We start from the raw sequence: 15589 nt of genomic DNA, 5'->3' as shown, positions 1-15589 counted from the left end.
TCAGTGCTTGGAAACAGATGGAAGATATTTTGGCTTGACAAGTGACGGAAAGCATTTGGCTACTGACTAACAGAAAGCCAAGGATCCATATGGAATTGTGACCTGCTCAGAAGGGCCATTTTAATCCACATAAACCAGAGTAATGGAAAATATAGACAATTCTTAATGATGCTCTATGGTTGTGGTGGGAGGATTAACTCCAGCAGCCACGGTTCTGGGGTGCAGGGTGTACAAACCAGCCATGAAATACCAAAGAAGCAATTTCCCAGGGAGAATTCCACCTTATGTTGAGTTTTAAGTACTAATTCTCTTTATGGGAGGAGTATCTCAAATGAACCTTTTTATTCTGGTGCTGAGGCACTGGCACAGGCTGCCCAGAGAGGTGATAGATGCCTCATCTACTAAGACATCCAAGGTCATGGTGGACATGGCTCTGAGCAACCTGATCCAGTTGAAGATGCTCGTGCCTACGGCAGGGGGCTGGAACGGGATGAGCTTTAAAGGTGTCTTCCAACCTAAACCAGTCTGGGGTTCTGTAAACTACCCCATGCACACAGCTGCAGTCTCAGTCCTTGACATGAGGCTGATCCACTACAGGCAAGAACCTCTGAAATACCAGCAGCAGTGGGTGAACCAGAGGCAGGGGCAGGCAGAGGATCATGGAATGGTTTGGGTTGGAAGGGAGCTTAAAGTTCATCCAGCTCCAGCCCCTGCCACGGGCAGGGGCCCCTTCCACTGGAGCAGCTTGCTCCAAGCCCCTGTGTCCAACCTGGCCTTGAGCACTGCCAGGGATGGGGCAGCCACAGCTTCTCTGGGCACCCTGTGCCAGCGCCTCAGCACCCTCCCAGGGAAGAGCTTCTGCCTAAGAGCTCATCTCAGTCTCCCCTCGGGCAGGTTCAAGCCATTCCCCTTGGCCTGTCCTATAGGCCCTTGTCCAAAACCCCTCTCCAGGTTTCCTGCAGCCCCTTCAGGCACTGGAGCTGCTCTCAGGTCTCCCCTTCAGGAGCCTTCTCTTGTCCAGGCTGCCCCAGCCCAGCTCTCTCAGCCTGGCTCCAGAGCAGAGCTGCTCCAGCCCTCGCAGCATCTCCGTGGCCTCCTCTGGCCTCGCTCCAACAGCTCCAGGTCCCTCTTGTGCTGTTGCCCCCAGAGCTGGACCCCCATAACTCTATTATCAGGCGTTAAGAAGGGCAAACCCCATCACCAGCACACCCAAACCACCCCAAAGGTCAGGAATTGATGCCTTGCAGGTTCTTCAGCTCCCCTCACCTGCACATTGCCATGAGCACGGGTTATGATATCAATGTTGTCTCCGTTCTGTTTGTACTCCAGGATGCAGGCGTTGTACTTGGCTGTCAGGATGAACAACAAGTCCTTGCTCTCCCCCTGCCAAAGCAGAGCAGCGATGAGCCTTAAGGAGGGTGTCAGAGCCAGGGGCACCAGTGTCCCCGGGCCCCTCCTCCCCACGGCAAGGTCCCTGTCCCCACAGCACACCCACCTTGGGGCGGAAGAGCTCCATCACTGCTGTCTTGCCGTACATCCCCACCTCCTTGACGGGCCTCAGCCCCTCTGCTGTCACCACGTAGATCTCCAGCCGTGTGTTCTTGGCAATGAGCAGGTTCAAATCCTCAGCTGAGGTGAAGTGTCCTGGAAAACAGAGAGGAGAAACCACGGCTGAGGCACAGAGAAGGGACAAGGGGACAACGTGGGGTGGTCACACTGAACAACCGGGGGAGCCCGGTCCATAACCCCCCAGCCACAGCATCCCAAAACCCCAGCTTCCTCCTCCCACAAGTCCCAGCTCCCTCAGGAACCACATTCCCTGGGCTCTGACTTCTTGGTTTCCCCCCCAGGAGCCTCATTCCCAGGGCTCTTTCCACTGTACCCCCCCTCTGCAGAGTGCATCCCCCTTGGCCTGTCCCTACAGGCCCTTGTCCCAAGCCCCTCTCCAGGTTTCCTGCAGCCCCTTCAGGCACTGGAGCTGCTCTAAGCTCTCCCCTTTGCAGCACCTCAGAGCAAGGCAACACCCAGAGACAGCCATCACCCCACAGCACCCCCCCCCCCATCAACCCCACTTCACCCCACACCCAAAACCCCACTGAGCCCACAGGAACCTCAAGCCAAAGAACCCCCCGGCACCCCCCCAGTGCCCCCCATCACCCCCACAAAGCTGAACAAGCCCCCAGCGCCCCACAGCCCCGCCAGGACACTCACAACACCCCCATCCCCCTCAGCGCCCCACAGAACCCCAGCAAACTCAGTCCTCCCCCCTGCTCCCAGTGCCCCCTAACACACCTACAGACCCCAGGGCACCCCAGGGCCCCCACAGCCCCCCCACCTCAGCACCCCACAAGGCACCACAGTGCACTCACAGCCCCTCATGGACCTCAAGAAACCCCCTGACACCCCCATCCAGTGCCCCACAGCTCCCTAATGCCACCCCAGTGCCCCATTTCCCCCCACGCCACAGCTCCCCCCATGCCTCACAACCCCCCAATGCCCCACAGACACCCCCAATGCCCCCCCAGTGCCCCACTTTCCCCCTCACACAATGCCCCACAGACCCCCCCAGTTCCCCCCCAGTGCCCCACTTCCCCCCTCACACAATGCCCCACAGACGCCCCCAATTTCCCCCGAGTGCCCCACTTTCCCCCTCACACAATGCCCCACAGAACCCCCCAATGCCCCATAGACCCCCCAATGCCCCCCCCAGTGCCCCACTTCCCCCCACCCCAATACCCCTACAAGGCCTCAGCCGCCTCCATCCCCCGGTGCCCCATTGACCCCCATGAACCCCAATGCCCCCCCCCCCCATAGCCCACACAGGCCCCGCCTCCTCAACCGTTAGGCCGGGACCCCCGGTGGTACCGGTGACGCAGCCGTTGACGGCCGTGGGCTTCTGCGCCGTCACCACGTAGTTGTAGGACATGGTGGCGGGGGGGGGGGGGGGGGCTCGGCAGGGCCGGGCCGGGCCGGGAACGGAACCGGGGCTGGAACCGGGGCCGCGCACCGGGAGCGGGGCCTGGCGCGGCCTCCCCGCCACTTCCGCCCGCCGCCTTGACGTCAGCGGAAGTGAGCCGCGAGGGGCCGCTCTAGGCCGCTTGGAGGACCCCGAGGAGCAGACGAGACGGGAGGTGGCGCAGGGCTGAGCTCTGGTGCGGATGGGTCCTTATGGGATGGATCCATAAGGAATGGATCCATATGGGATGGATCCCTTTGGGATGGACCCCCCCAACACACACCCCAGGAGGGGTCCCCGCTTGGGAGGGGGTGCCTGATGGGCGGAGCATCCACCCCGGTCCTTCCACATCCCATAAAGGGGATCCCTGCTTGGGGGTGCATCCACCCTGGACCCCTCTTCCCAATGGATAGTGCCCCCCCTTCCTTTTCGCCTCAGGAGGGGGGTCCTGCTTGGGGATGCTCCCCTTTAACACAGGAGTGGGTCACTTTGGGGGGGTCCATCATGGTCCTCCCCTACCCCATGATGGGGTCCCTGCTTTGGGGGTGTCCCCATCCTCATCCCCCCCAACCCCATTCATGGCTCCCTATTTTGGGGGGGGGGTGCGCTTACTCCCACCTTGGTCCCCAGCGCAGGATGGGATCCGTGCTTTGGGGCTGCTCCCATCCTGCTCACCAGGGCCCCATCCCCATGAGAGGTCCTTGCTTTGGGTGGGTGCTCCCATCCTGGTCCCCTCCACCCCAGGAATGGGTCCCTGCTCTGGGGGGGTTCTCCCACCAGCCTCATGAGGGGGACCCTGCTGTAGGACTTGTCCCCCTGCCCAGGATGGGGTCCCTGCTTTGGGGATGCTTTCATCCTGGTCCCCATCCCCATGAGGGGGTCCCCACTTTGGGGATGCTTTCATCCTGGTCCCCATCCCCATGAGGGGGTCCCCACTTTGGGGATGCTTTCATCCTGGTCCTCATCCCCATGAGGGGGTCCCCACTTTGGGGATGCTTTCATCCTGGTCCCCATCCCCATAAGAGGGTCCCTGCTGTAGGATTCATTCCTCCCCATCCTCTCCCCATCCCCCCAGTTGAGGTCCCTGCTTTGGGGGTTATCCCCATCCTTATCCTGCCCCATCCCAGAGGTTATCCCCCTTCAGGACCACACTGAACCCATCTCCCCGATCAGGCGCTGTCCCCGTGCCACCGTATCCCGTGTCCCCGCCGGCAGTGGACCTTGCCCTGCCTCAGCCCCTTGGACTCTGAGCTGCAGCTGCGAGGGATCCATCACCACCACCACCACCACCACCACCACGCTGCCCTATGGAGGTGAGCCCGGGGAGGGGTGATGAGCCCCCCACCCCTTTTACACTGCTATGGGGTCCCCGTGTTACCCCTTTGTGTCACCCCTTTGTGCCCCCAGGTCCCCAAGAAGCTGGTGAACTCAGTGGCGGGCTGCGCTGACGATGCTCTGGCCGGGCTGGTGGCCTCTAACCCGGGGCTGCAGCTGCTGCAGGGACACCGGGTGGCCCTAAGAGCTGACCTGGTGGCCATCCGGGGCCGGGTGGCTCTGCTTTCCGGGGGGGCTCCGGCCACGAGCCCGCCCATGCAGGTAAGTGCCTCCCCACCACGAGCCGGCATCCCTCGGTGCTGCTCTGAGCTCCCTGTCCCGTTCCATAGGGTACATCGGGAAGGGGATGCTCACTGGTGTGGTGGCTGGAGCCGTCTTCACCTCTCCGGCTGTGGGCAGCATCCTGGCGGCCATCCGGGCAGTGACACAGGCTGGGGCAGGTAGGGATGAGCTTCCAACCCGAACCAATCCATGATTCCATGGTTCCATGATTCCATGGTTCCATAGCTCCATGGTTCCGTAACTCCATGATTCCATAAGTCCATGATTGAGGGGTGTGGAGACCCTGTCCCCTAGGAGGGAACAACTGAGCTCATGGTTCCCCTCTTCCCAAGAAGGGAGGTCCCAATGAAGACCCCACTCTCTGGGCTACCCCCCTCCCCATAACCCCTGCCCCACTGCCCTCAGCACCCACCTTGGCCACCCCAAGCACCCGTATGGCCACAATCCCCATCTCCAGCTCCCTGAGCCCATCCTGCGCATCCGGGCTTCACCCCCTGCACCCATCCCATGTCCCACCGCAGCCGGGACCCTCCTCATCGTCAAGAACTACACCGGGGACCGGCTCAACTTCGGGCTGGCGCTGGAGCGGGCGCGGGCAGAGGGGGCCGACGTGCGCATGGTGGTGGTGGGGGACGACAGCGCCTTCACCACGCTGAAGAAAGCCGGGCGCCGCGGGCTCTGCGGCACCGTCCTCATCCATAAGGTGCTGCTGGTGGCCAGGATCCACTGGGAATGTGGGATTTGGGGGGGGGGGGGGGGTTGGTCCTCACCCATTGTGCTCTTTGCAGGTCGCAGGAGCTCTGGCTGAGGCAGGAGCGAGCTTGGATGAGATTGTGGAGAAGGTGTCAGCAGCTGCCAAAGGCTTGGGTAGGTGCAGGGGACCCTTTGGTGCTCCTTAGGGGGATGCTGAGCCTCATCCCTGGCAAACCAGAGCCCCCCATCAGCCCCACATAACCTGTCACATCCCTCCCCACGCAGGTACCCTGGGGCTCAGCCTGTCCCCGTGCAGCGTTCCCGGCTCCAAACCCACTTTCCAGCTGGCTGCTGATGAGATGGAGCTGGGCCTGGGTGAGGATCTGCCCCTCGTGTCCCCCCCTTTGTGTCCCTGTGCCCCCATTCCCCATGGGACAGGCATCCCTTGGTGCTGGGTACCCATGTACCCCTATCTCCGCAGGGATCCATGGTGAGGCAGGAGTGCGCAGGATGAAGGTGAGTGGGGTCCTGTTGGGTCCCCCCCAATGCTCTCCAACCCCCCCCTTCTCTCAATGTCCCCCCTTTGTCCCCCTATTATCTCCCTAGATGCTGACAGCGGATGAGGCGGTGGAGATGATGCTGGCCCACATGACAGACCCCTCCAATGCCTCCCACCTCCCCCTGAGCCCTGGTGAGCCCCCCTTCACCCTCCAAACACCCCCAGACCCCATAGGCAGGGTCTCATTCTGCTCCTCCCCTGCAGGAGCCTCTGTGGTGCTGGTGGTGAACAACCTGGGTGGTTTGTCCTGCCTGGAGCTGGGCATCGTGGCTGGGGCTGCTGTGCGCTGCCTGGGTGAGTGCCGGGGGCTCCATCCCCCTGCTCTGCTCCTGCTGCTGCTCATGGCCCTCCCTCCATGGCTGCAGAGAGACGAGGGATCAGCATTGCCAGGGCACTGGTGGGCTCCTTCATGACGGCGCTGGAGATGGCCGGGGTGTCCCTCACCCTCATGCTGGTGGAGGAGGAGCTGGTGGGGCTCATTGGTGAGTGCCTGCTGCTGGGGCTGCCCCCAGGTGATGGGGATGCTCAGGACCCCGAGCATCCGGTGTTGTCCTGGGGGGCCAGCACTCACCTCCTGCCTCTCCAGATGCCAAGACCACGGCCGTGGCATGGCCCAACCTGGCCACGGCGCCTGCAACGAGCCGGAGACAGGAGCTGCCGGCACCGAAGGAGGGAGCAGGAACCACGCGGCATGAGACCAGCTCAGGTGGGGCAGCACCAGGGAGCTCGAATCCCTTTGGAACCATCACCTCCCCATGCCTTGGTTTCCCTGTGTCCACCCAGGGATGAGCAGGGCAATGCCTCCTCCTCGCAGGGCCCGGTGCAGCGCGGGTGCAGAGGGTGCTGGAGCTGGTGTGCAGCACCCTGCTCAGCATGCAGGATAGGCTCAACGAGCTGGACCGTCAGGCAGGAGATGGGGACTGTGGCCACACGCACGCTCGGGCTGCTCGAGGTGGGTGCTGGGGGATGTGGGGCAGGGAGTTATGAAGAGGGGGCACCCCAGGGATCACCTCCTGGGAGCAGGGTCTCCCCTGGGACATCCCTTTTTGGGGAGCAGGGAACGCTGAGCTGTTGAGTTCTGCCTTCCCAGGGGCCAGGGTACCTGAATCATGGAGTCATGGAATGGTTTGGGATGGAAGGGAGCTTAAAGCTCATCCAGTGCCACGGGCAGGGACCCCTTCCACTGGAGCAGCTTGCTCCAAGCTCCTGTGTCCAACCTGGCCTTGAGCACTGCCAGGGATGGGGCAGCCACAGCTTCTCTGGGCACCCTGTGCCAGCGCCTCAGCACCCTCACAGGGAAGAGCTTCTGCCTGATCTTTACTCAGATCTGGAAGGCGGTGGTGCAACAAATGAAGAGGTGAACACCTCTTTATAGCCTCTTTTGTGAACAGCATCACTAAAGCAGCATGATTCCCTCTGATTTAGAGCTTTGTCGTAGCACCTTACACATGCAGTGGGTCAGGGGGTTATGCTCAAAGCCCTCTCTGTGCTTTGGGTGCTCCCTGCTTGTCCCCATGGCCCAGGGTGGGTCACCCCCCCCCCCCCCCCCCCCCCCCAGATCCAAGGGCTCCCTCCCAGCCTGTTCCCATCTCATCCCTGCAGCCATCCAGGAGTGGCTCCATGCCCGGCCCCCCCCAGCAGCCCCAGCCCAGCTCCTCTCGGCCCTGGCTGACCTCCTGCTGGAGAAGATGGGGGGCTCCTCCGGCGTGGTGAGTGCAAAGGGGGGGGGAGGCAGGAGGGGACCTCACCCCCCCCCCCCCCCCGCTGTGACACTGGCCAGGCCCTCACCCCCAGTGCCCCACAGCTCTATGGGCTCTTCCTGACGGCGGCTGCCCGGCCCCTGCTCCACAGCACTGAGCTCCCAGCGTGGGCCGATGCCATGGATGCGGGCATTGAAGCCATGCGGAAGTGAGTGAGCAGGACCATGGGACACCCCCCACCCCGGGACCCCCCAGACCTTCTTCAGGGTCCCGCTAACCCTCTCCTGCATCCCACACAGGTACGGAGGTGCTGCCCCAGGGGACAGGACAATGGTGAGTGCTGGTGTCCTGGGGGATGCGCTTGGAGTTGTGGGGTCCCCAATGCAAGAGGGACGTGGAGCTGCTGGAGCGAGGCCATGGGGATGCTGTGAGGGCTGGAGCCAGGCAGAGAGAGCTGGGCTGGGGCAGCCTGGACAAGAGAAGGCTCCTGAAGGGGAGACCTTAGAGCAGCTCCAGTGCCTAAAGGGGCTGCGGGGAACCTGGAGAGGGGCTTGGGACAAGGGCCTGTAGGGACAGGCCAAGGGGAATGGCTTGAACCTGCCCGAGGGGAGACTGAGATGAGCTCTTAGGCAGAAGCTCTTCCCTGGGAGGGTGCTGAGGCGCTGGCACAGGGTGCCCAGAGAAGCTGTGGCTGCCCCATCCCTGGCAGTGCTCAAGGCCAGGTTGGACACAGGGGCTTGGAGCAAGCTGCTCCAGTGGAAGGTGTTGGGGCTGGAACTGGAGGAGCTTTAAGCTCCCTTCCCAACCCATTCCATGACTCCATGTGGGGTACAGCCACAGTCCAGGGTGCTCCCAGCCAGCTCTCAGCCCCTTCCCCATCTCTCCAGTTGGACTCTCTGTATGCTGCAGCCCAGGCTCTGCACCCCCTGCGCAGCCCCGGTGCCAAGCTGCTGCCAGTGCTGACCAACGCTGTGCAGGTACCGTGCGGGGGGGATCCCAGCGCCGGGCTGGCTTGGGAATGGGATGCGGGAATCCCTTTGGTTGCCTGGCTCATCCATCCCCTTTATCCCCGGCAGAGCGCGGAGGCTGCAGCAGAGGCCACCAAGCACATGGAGGCCGGGGCGGGCAGAGCCAGTTACATCAGCTCAGCGCGGCTGCTGCAGCCCGACCCGGGGGCTGTGGCCGTGGCTGCAGTGCTCAAGGCGGTGCTGGAGGGGCTGCGGAGCTGAGGAGCGGGGGCTGCATCTCACTTCTGACCACCCCCCCCCCCCCATACCCTCAATAAACCTTTGTGGTCCTCCTAAAGCTGCTCCAGAGCTTCCATCCCCTGGGCGAGGGCCGGAGCGGTGGGGATGCAGGAGGATGTGATGGGGAAGGGGAGCAGGGATCCTGTGCTTCCTCATCACTGAGGAAGGAAGCTTCTGGGCTGGGCACGAGCTCAGCACCAGGGTAACCGCAGGGCTCACATGGCCCCAGGCACGGGGCTTGGAGGAGACTCGGGAGAAAGGCAGAAAGAAGAAGCAGGGGATGGGGGCCAGCACCGGGATCTGCTCCTCCGGCCCCCACTGCTCCTATCCCAGCTCCTGCAGCCCCACTTTGTCCCCAGGGATGCGGATGCAGGAGCACTGCAGATCCCAGTGCTTTATTACATGGCCAGGAGGGCCCCGGGAGGCTCCTGGGCTGGTCCCACCACCGTGGGGTGGAGGGAGAGGCACCCTGGTGAAGGGCAAGGCACGGGGGGGGATCCCCTGCATCCCCACCAGGCACATGGGTGCTCCTCCAGCAGCTTCTGCCAGCTCCGGGGGCTGCTTTGAGCTGGTTTGGAACACAGCAAAATCCAGGCAGGAGATTCCAGCCACATGGAAGCAGGAGGATGCAGGCAGGAGCATCCCCCTGTGGCTGCCCTCATCCTGCACCAGGCCACAAAGGAGGCAAAGAGATGCCCTCATGGCAGCAGCATCTCCCGCAGGGGAGCTGAGCGTGTTCCTCCCTTGGATTTGGGAGCATTGGGTGCAGGCTCCCGGGTGAGCACAAGGTGATGGCCACGAGCAGGGCCAGCAGAGCCGGCAGGGAAGAGCTGGGATCCAAACCTCGGGGCTGGGATCCCGGGAATGGCAGGGAGAGGAGACCTCAGCTGCTCCAGCAGAGTAAGCAGGGAAGCGATGGATCCAAAGCTCGGGAAGGGCAGGGATAGACCTCGGCTGCTCCAGCAGTGCAGGCAGGGAAGTGATGGGCTTCCACAGCTCGGGAATGGCAGAGACCTCGGTCGCTCCGGCACAGCAGGCAGGGAAGCGATGGGATCCAAAGAGCCCAGGAATGGCAGGGAGAGACCTTGGCTGCTCCATCGGCATCAGCGCTCAGCAGCGAGCAGTGGCTGGGGGGAGGACATGGCTGAGCCCCACATCCCTCCCCACACAGGGGCAGGGGGGAAACAGGACCCCCAAAGCCACCCCACAGCGGAACCGGTACCTGGCGGGAGTCCGGGCAGTCAGCATCAGGGCGCTTCCAGCTCGGCCGGGCCAGGGCCCCCAGCACCAGCACCCCAAAGAGCAGGATGAGGAGCCCCAGGGTGTTGGCAAAGACGGCCTCAGCAGGCAGGAGCTTGTACTGCGCTGTCCCGTTCTTCCTTGGGGGGGAAAAGGAGCCCAAAGCTGTCCTGGATGTGCCCAACCTCCCCCTCTAAGCCTGCCCAACCCCTGCAGCAGGGAGCGGAGCTGGGCATCACCCATTTGCCCCTTTGCACCCAGGGCTTGGTTTCGCTTTGGGCCACTTGGAGCCCAAACCCTGCTCCCCCCCCCGGCCCCCCACACGATGCTCACAGGCTGAAGAAGAGCTTCTCGTTGATGCCCGACACGCAGGAGGCCACGGCCAGCAGCAGGATGGTGGAGCCAAAGAAGACGTGGATGGGTTTGTAGAGCCCACGGAGCCAGGCGGGAGCCCAGGGCAGCAGGAAGGTGCTGAACCCAGCCAGCCACTGCGGGGAGGGAAGTGAGGATGGGAAGCGCACGGAGCTGGGATGCAGGGAGCGGGGCCAGCACCCACCTGACAGGAGAAGAGCAGGACGGTGGCCAAGCCCAGCCAGCTGTGCAGTGAGTACATGTTGGGTGTGCCATGGGCGTTGTGGAAGCGGAACACGGCCACCAAGCCCAGCACTGCCAAAGTGAAGGCTGCCAGGGCCAGGGAGCTGTGCAGCACCTTCCAGGGCAGCTTGGGACCGCTCCAGGATGCGGGCAGGCGATAAACCAGGGATGCTGTGGGATGAGGAGGTCAGGAAGGCGCCGTGCTGGGGCCGCATCACCCTCCACACCCCGCTTACCTGCCCCATAGAGCACCACCATGCCCGTCACCATCAGCACCGGGTGCCAGTTGAACATCTGGGCGCTGCCATCCCAAGCGAAGCCCCCGCGCCAATACTGGCACCAGGCACTCACGAAGGCCACGCACACGAAGCCCAGGAGGCCCAGGAGGAGGCAGAAAGGCAGGAAGGGCACATCCAGCATCTCCACTACGGGGTGATGGCACCTAGGGAAGAGCAAGGCAATGGCTCAGCCGCTGGGGTTGGGGCTCTGTGCGGGGTTCCCCCCCCCAGGGAGGAGCCAGGCTGAAAGGGGAACTGAGGACGGGTGGCTCCAGCCCAGCTCCTGCCCGCACAAGGAATGATGCCAGGGCCCATGCAGGCTGAGGGCAGCCCCTACAGTCTATGGGCTGCCCAGGGCACAACATTAAGGGTATCCCAATGGGTCTCTCCTGTACCCCCCTGTATTATCCTCCGGACCCCATTGATGTGATCCCCTCCCTCTCTACCCCCCCCCCCCTCAGCTGCACCCTAATGGGGGTGAGCCCCATCCCCACCATAGCGCTCACCCCAATTGGAAGCAAGGCACCGCTCCCATACCCTCATCCTGGCAGCCCCAGCCCCATAGCGGTAAACGGGGACCCACGGGCAGCACCCATCGTGGTACCTGCGCTAAGGACGGCCCCGGCAGGGTCCTGCCCTCAGCCTGTGGGGCTCCAAGCGTGAGGCTGAGCTCATTTGCCTGGGGATTTGCATCTGCCTCCAGCAATGGCTATTTCTGGCCCGGGCCGGGGCGGGGACGGCCCCGTCCTGCCCCACAGCGGCCGCCCCACGGGGTGGGACACGGCCCCAGAGCCGGGGGTGGGGATCAGGAGCTCGGACACCCATTGCCTGGGGCACTGCAGTGGGCACAGCGGTGCCGAGCTGCCCCATGGCTGCCCCATGGCACCCACACAGCATGGGGATGGGGCCTGGCCCCATGGCACCCATAGCGCATGGGGATCGGGCCTGGCCCCATGGCTCCCCTCGGGCCTGGCCCCATGGCACCCACAGAGCATGGGGATAGGGGCTGGCCCCACGGTTCCTCTTACACCGGGGACACGAGGCCCTGCCCTCCGGCTCCCCCCGGTGCCGGGGCCGTACCTGGCCCCCTCCGCCCCGCCGGGCGCCTCCATCGCGGCCGGCGCCGCTCGCCCCGCTGGTGGCGCCGAGCCTAAGCCGCCAATGCCCGGTGATCAGCGAGAGCTGCGGCCAGAGCGGCCCCAGCGCGGCCCTTCTAGCCACGCACTTCCGCCTCCCTCTCGGTGGCCGCGCCGTTGCCGTGGAGACGGAAGATGGCGGCCGCAGGTCAGCGCTGGGCCGCGTTGCAGTGCGGGGACACGGGGGGGATTTAGCGGGGTATGAGGGGACATGAAGGGGCAAGGGGGGCCACAGCGGCACCCACAGCCCTGGCATTACCGGTGTCTGCGCTCCGGGGAGCGGGGAGCCCGCTTTCGGTAGGGAAGGGGGGGTTCGGGGGTCTCCGGTGGGGCTGCGGCCTCCTTAGGGCCTGGTAAAGGGGGGCCGCGGGGGGTGTGAGGGGAGCAGAGGGGACGGGGGGGGCACATCGGTGTTGGGGCTGTGTAAGGGGGTGGTTGTCCCCTTCCCCCCCCATCCCAGCCCTATGGGTGCCAGTTGGATCCCTGGGTGCCAGGACAAGGGGGATCCGCCGTTGCCCTGCGCCCTCATTGCCCCGAGCACCCCCTTACCTGCCTGTGCTCCACGTCCCTCCGTTGTCAGCGGGGGGAGAAGCAGGGCTGAGCCTCCCCAACGCTGCCCGGACAGCCCCGTGTGGCCTCACACCCACCCCAGGGCTGGGTGCGGGCTCAAGGAAGCACCGCGTGTCCAAGCCTGTCCCCACAGCGTGGCCTGCTCAGCGCTGGCCCCAGGGCCTGAACGCCGGCCGAGGGGGTAGAACCTGCCTGGGTCTGCTCCCTGCGACGCACCCATGGGCCCTGGCCCTGCAGAGGTTGGGGCTGGAGCGGGGGGGGAATGGGACTGGGGGGGCCGCACCTGGGATCCTGTGCTCGGCTCCGGGCCCCTCACTGCAAGAGAGATCTTGAGGGGCTGGAGCGGGGCCAGAGCAGGGAATGGAGCTGGGGCAGGGCCTGGAGCCCAAGGGTGCTGGGGAACGGCTGAGGGACCTGGGGGGTTCAGATGGAGCAGAGAAGGCTCAGGGGGGACCTGATGGCTCCCTACAAGTGCCTGACAGGAGGATGGAGCCAGGAGGGGCTGGGCTCTGCTCCCAAGGAACAAGGGATGGGACAAGAGGAACCGGCCTCAAGCTGCCCCAGGGCAGGTTTAGATGGAGCTGAGGAACAATTCCTGCCCCAGAGGGTGCTCAGGCATTGGAACAGGCTGCCCAGGGCAGGGCTGCAGGCACCAGCCCTGCCGGTGCTCCCAAACCCTCAGTGCCATGGGTCGGTGGTGGCCTTGGCAGGGCTGGGATTGCTGATCTTAAAGGCCTTTCCCAGCCTGGCTGGTTGTAGGAGTGAATCTGAACCTGCTGCATGAAGAGAAGGGAGCGGGACACAGCTCAGGGCTTCATCCCATGCTGCCAAACCAAACCTCTGCTCCCCCTCCAGGTCCTGGCAATGGAAAGGAGCAACACTGAGCCCCTCAGCTCCACGCCATGAGCTGGCTTTGCCTCTGGGGACGCTGGAGCTGAGAGCTCCAACGCCAAGGGAAGGAAGATGCTCCAGACCAGCAACTACAGCCTGGTGCTGTTCCTGCAGTTCCTGCTCCTCTTCTACGACCTCTTTGTCAACTCCTTCTCGGAGCTGCTCCGCACAGCTCCTGCTGTCCAGCTCGTCCTCTTCATGTGAGTGCCCGGAGGGGGCTGTGACCACCATGGTGGGACAGGAAGGTTGGGAGCTCACCACGTTTCTCTCCTCCTGCAGCATCCAGGACATTGCTATTCTCTTCAACGTCATCATCATCTTCCTCATGTTCTTCAACACCTTCGTCTTCCAGGCTGGGCTGGTCAATCTCCTCTTCCACAAGTTCAAGGGGACCATACTGCTGTCTGCAGCCTACCTGGGGCTCAGCATCTCCTTCCACGTGTGGGTTATGGTAGGTTGAGGCCACTGGTTCCTCCTGAGGGTGCCCAGCACAAACCTCTGCTCCCTTCAGCCCCTCTTCCACGAGAGGAAGACCAGCATCTATGCAGCAGGGCCGGTTTGGTGTCCCCCCGTTGGCATCAGGCTGGAAGGAGGGAGCTGCCCCATCCCAGCCGCTTTCCTGAAGGCTGGAAAATCCTCTTTCCCCCAGGGAAAGCACCTCCAGCTCCGTGCTGGCACAGGATAATCCCTGCTGAGGGCTGGCACGGCAGCTCCTGCTTTACCTGGGATTAATCCCCAGCAAACACCAGTACTCAGAGCCTGGGCACAGCCATGTCCCTGCTGGCGCTGGGCAGCGCTGAGGGCTCTCAGGGGGTCCTGGCTCTGTTGAGGCAGCGTCTTCCCCTTTTCATCCCCACATAAACTCCCTCTTATCCCCATCCCCTGAAGAAGCAGCCCCACGCCCTGCCCAGCCCCTGGGCATCCTCCTCCATGGGGTCTCATCCCCCTCCATCCTAAGGGTGAGGGTCTCTCCTCACCCCATTGCCCCTGGGGGCTGGAGCAGCCATGTTAGTGCTGCCCACATCCCCCAGGCAGGGGATTGACACGGGATTTGCAGGGATCTGAAGCAGGAATAGGTCCTGGCTTGCCGGCTAAATCCCCTGAGCTGCTTAACCTTTGGGGTGGGGGTGTCCCCAAACTGATGGAGCTGCTGCGAGGCCTGGAGCAGCTCTGCTCTGGAGCCAGGCTGAGAGAGAGAGAAGGCTCCTGAAGGGGAGACCTTAGAGCAGCTCCAGTGCCTAAAGGGGCTGCAGGAAACCTGGAGAGGGGCTTGGGACAAGGGCCTGTAGGGACAGGCCAAGGGGAATGGCTTGAACCTGCCTGAGGGGAGACTGAGATGAGCTCTTAGGCAGAAGCTCTTCCCTGGGAGGGTGCTGAGGTGCTGGCACAGGGTGCCCAGAGAAGCTGTGGCTGCCCCATCCCTGGCAGTGCTCAAGGCCAGGTTGGACACAGGGGCTTGGAGCAAGGCGCTCCAGTGGAAGGGGTCCCTGCCCGTGGCAGGGGTTGGAGCTGGAGGAGCTTGAAGCTCCCTTCATCCCAGCCCATCCCATGCCTCTGACTCCTGTGTGTGCTCAGAACCTGCGCTGGCGCGACTCCAGCCGCTTCGTGTGGACCGAAGGCCTGCAGACCCTCTTTGTGTTCCAGCGCCTGGGTAAGGGCTGGGGGGGTCACAGGAGCCCTGCTGGGGTCCTGCTGCTTTTGGGGTGCCCCTGGGGACGAAGGTGGGTGCCCACCTTCACACCGCTCTTCCCCACTCCCGCAGCGGCCGTGCTCTACTGCTACTTCTACAAGAGGACCGCGGTGCACCTGGGGGACCCCCTCTTCTACCAGGACTCCCTGTGGCTGCGCAAGGAGTTCGAGCAGTTCCGTGGCTGATGGTTCCCCTCCAGCTCTCCATCACCTCCTGGCCTCCAGCGGGGACAGCTCCACCTCAGCCTCTTCTTCCTCACTGATACCAGCACCTCAGGTGGATGCCAGGAGCCGATGGGAAGCTCACCCGCATCCCAGTGTGCATCAGGATGGAGCCGCATCCCTTTGTTGGGACTCAAGTGGTTTTGTAATCAGTAAAGAAATAAAAGAGCTGTGTTTTCCAACGCTGATCCCCCCCCC

The 15589-nt window shown here is 63.7% G+C and overlaps 4 protein-coding genes across 7 annotated transcripts in view; 2 read left to right on the top strand and 2 right to left on the bottom strand.

Moving 5' to 3' along the window:
- DDB1 (damage specific DNA binding protein 1) overlaps positions 1 to 3075 on the bottom strand; it is a 19295-nt gene extending 16220 nt beyond the window's left edge. Inside the window, exons 1-3 of the mRNA XM_065685101.1 lie at positions 2866 to 3075; positions 1496 to 1644; positions 1267 to 1383 (exon numbers count right to left, since the gene is read on the bottom strand). Coding sequence (XP_065541173.1) covers positions 1267 to 1383; positions 1496 to 1644; positions 2866 to 2926 — 327 coding nt within the window. The 5' untranslated portion in view covers positions 2927 to 3075. The remainder of the gene's footprint in view (positions 1 to 1266; positions 1384 to 1495; positions 1645 to 2865) is intronic.
- A 1357-nt stretch (positions 3076 to 4432) lies between these two features.
- TKFC (triokinase and FMN cyclase) lies at positions 4433 to 8830 on the top strand. Its single transcript, XM_065685102.1, has 16 exons — positions 4433 to 4552; positions 4621 to 4731; positions 5095 to 5276; positions 5362 to 5440; positions 5552 to 5641; positions 5748 to 5782; positions 5873 to 5957; positions 6030 to 6119; positions 6191 to 6307; positions 6412 to 6531; positions 6640 to 6777; positions 7428 to 7534; positions 7630 to 7733; positions 7825 to 7858; positions 8413 to 8502; positions 8602 to 8830. The coding sequence occupies exons 2-16, from the start codon at positions 4638 to 4640 to the stop codon at positions 8752 to 8754; spliced, it is 1518 nt and encodes a 505-aa protein (XP_065541174.1). The 5' UTR covers positions 4433 to 4552; positions 4621 to 4637; the 3' UTR covers positions 8755 to 8830.
- A 318-nt stretch (positions 8831 to 9148) lies between these two features.
- LOC136017100 (lysosomal membrane ascorbate-dependent ferrireductase CYB561A3) lies at positions 9149 to 12069 on the bottom strand. 3 transcript variants are annotated; one of them, XM_065685105.1, is made up of 6 exons: positions 11964 to 12069; positions 10842 to 11047; positions 10568 to 10776; positions 10345 to 10499; positions 9995 to 10151; positions 9149 to 9899 (listed from the first exon to the last, which is right to left on the bottom strand). In XM_065685105.1, the coding sequence occupies exons 1-6, from the start codon at positions 11993 to 11995 to the stop codon at positions 9876 to 9878; spliced, it is 783 nt and encodes a 260-aa protein (XP_065541177.1). In that variant the 5' UTR covers positions 11996 to 12069; the 3' UTR covers positions 9149 to 9875. The 3 variants fall into 3 exon arrangements, with proteins under 3 accessions (XP_065541177.1, XP_065541179.1, XP_065541178.1); XM_065685107.1 differs by lacking the exon at positions 11964 to 12069 and adding an exon at positions 11488 to 11575; XM_065685106.1 differs by lacking the exon at positions 11964 to 12069 and adding an exon at positions 11390 to 11479.
- On the top strand, positions 11775 to 15573 carry TMEM138 (transmembrane protein 138). Of its 2 annotated transcripts, none has more exons than XM_065685109.1 (5): positions 11775 to 12167; positions 13445 to 13680; positions 13760 to 13931; positions 15056 to 15131; positions 15243 to 15573. In XM_065685109.1, exons 2-5 carry the CDS (start codon positions 13553 to 13555, stop codon positions 15353 to 15355), a joined length of 489 nt encoding a protein of 162 aa, XP_065541181.1. In that variant the 5' UTR covers positions 11775 to 12167; positions 13445 to 13552; the 3' UTR covers positions 15356 to 15573. The 2 variants fall into 2 exon arrangements, with proteins under 2 accessions (XP_065541181.1, XP_065541182.1); XM_065685110.1 differs by lacking the exon at positions 11775 to 12167 and adding an exon at positions 12268 to 12316.
- The last annotated feature ends 16 nt before the right edge of the window (positions 15574 to 15589 follow it).

Source organism: Lathamus discolor, chromosome 6 (genome assembly GCF_037157495.1).
Source record: "Lathamus discolor isolate bLatDis1 chromosome 6, bLatDis1.hap1, whole genome shotgun sequence".
In the NCBI taxonomy this organism is placed as follows: Eukaryota; Metazoa; Chordata; class Aves; order Psittaciformes; family Psittacidae; genus Lathamus; species Lathamus discolor.
The sequence above is the reverse complement of the archived record's forward strand: the minus strand, read 5'-3'. Positions and strand labels throughout refer to the sequence as shown.

Bases quoted from the DNA above. Each gene is read 5' to 3' on its own strand.
- TKFC (XM_065685102.1), top strand. From the start codon at position 4,638: ATGCTCACTGGTGTGGTGGCTGGAGCCGTCTTCACCTCTCCGGCTGTG. The intron at 4,732-5,094 runs GTAGGGATGAGC...GTCCCACCGCAG, and splicing joins AGTGACACAGGCTGGGGCAG to CCGGGACCCTCCTCATCGTC. The intron at 5,277-5,361 runs GTGCTGCTGGTG...TGCTCTTTGCAG, and splicing joins GCACCGTCCTCATCCATAAG to GTCGCAGGAGCTCTGGCTGA.
- TMEM138 (XM_065685109.1), top strand. From the start codon at position 13,553: ATGCTCCAGACCAGCAACTACAGCCTGGTGCTGTTCCTGCAGTTCCTG. The intron at 13,932-15,055 runs GTAGGTTGAGGC...GTGTGTGCTCAG, and splicing joins CCTTCCACGTGTGGGTTATG to AACCTGCGCTGGCGCGACTC. The intron at 15,132-15,242 runs GTAAGGGCTGGG...CCACTCCCGCAG, and splicing joins CTTTGTGTTCCAGCGCCTGG to CGGCCGTGCTCTACTGCTAC.
- LOC136017100 (XM_065685105.1), bottom strand. From the start codon at position 11,995: ATGGAGGCGCCCGGCGGGGCGGAGGGGGCCAG. The intron at 11,048-11,963 runs GTACGGCCCCGG...GCTCTTCCCTAG, and splicing joins GGCGGGGCGGAGGGGGCCAG to GTGCCATCACCCCGTAGTGG. The intron at 9,900-9,994 runs GTACCGGTTCCG...TCCTCCCCCCAG, and splicing joins ACTGCCCGGACTCCCGCCAG to CCACTGCTCGCTGCTGAGCG.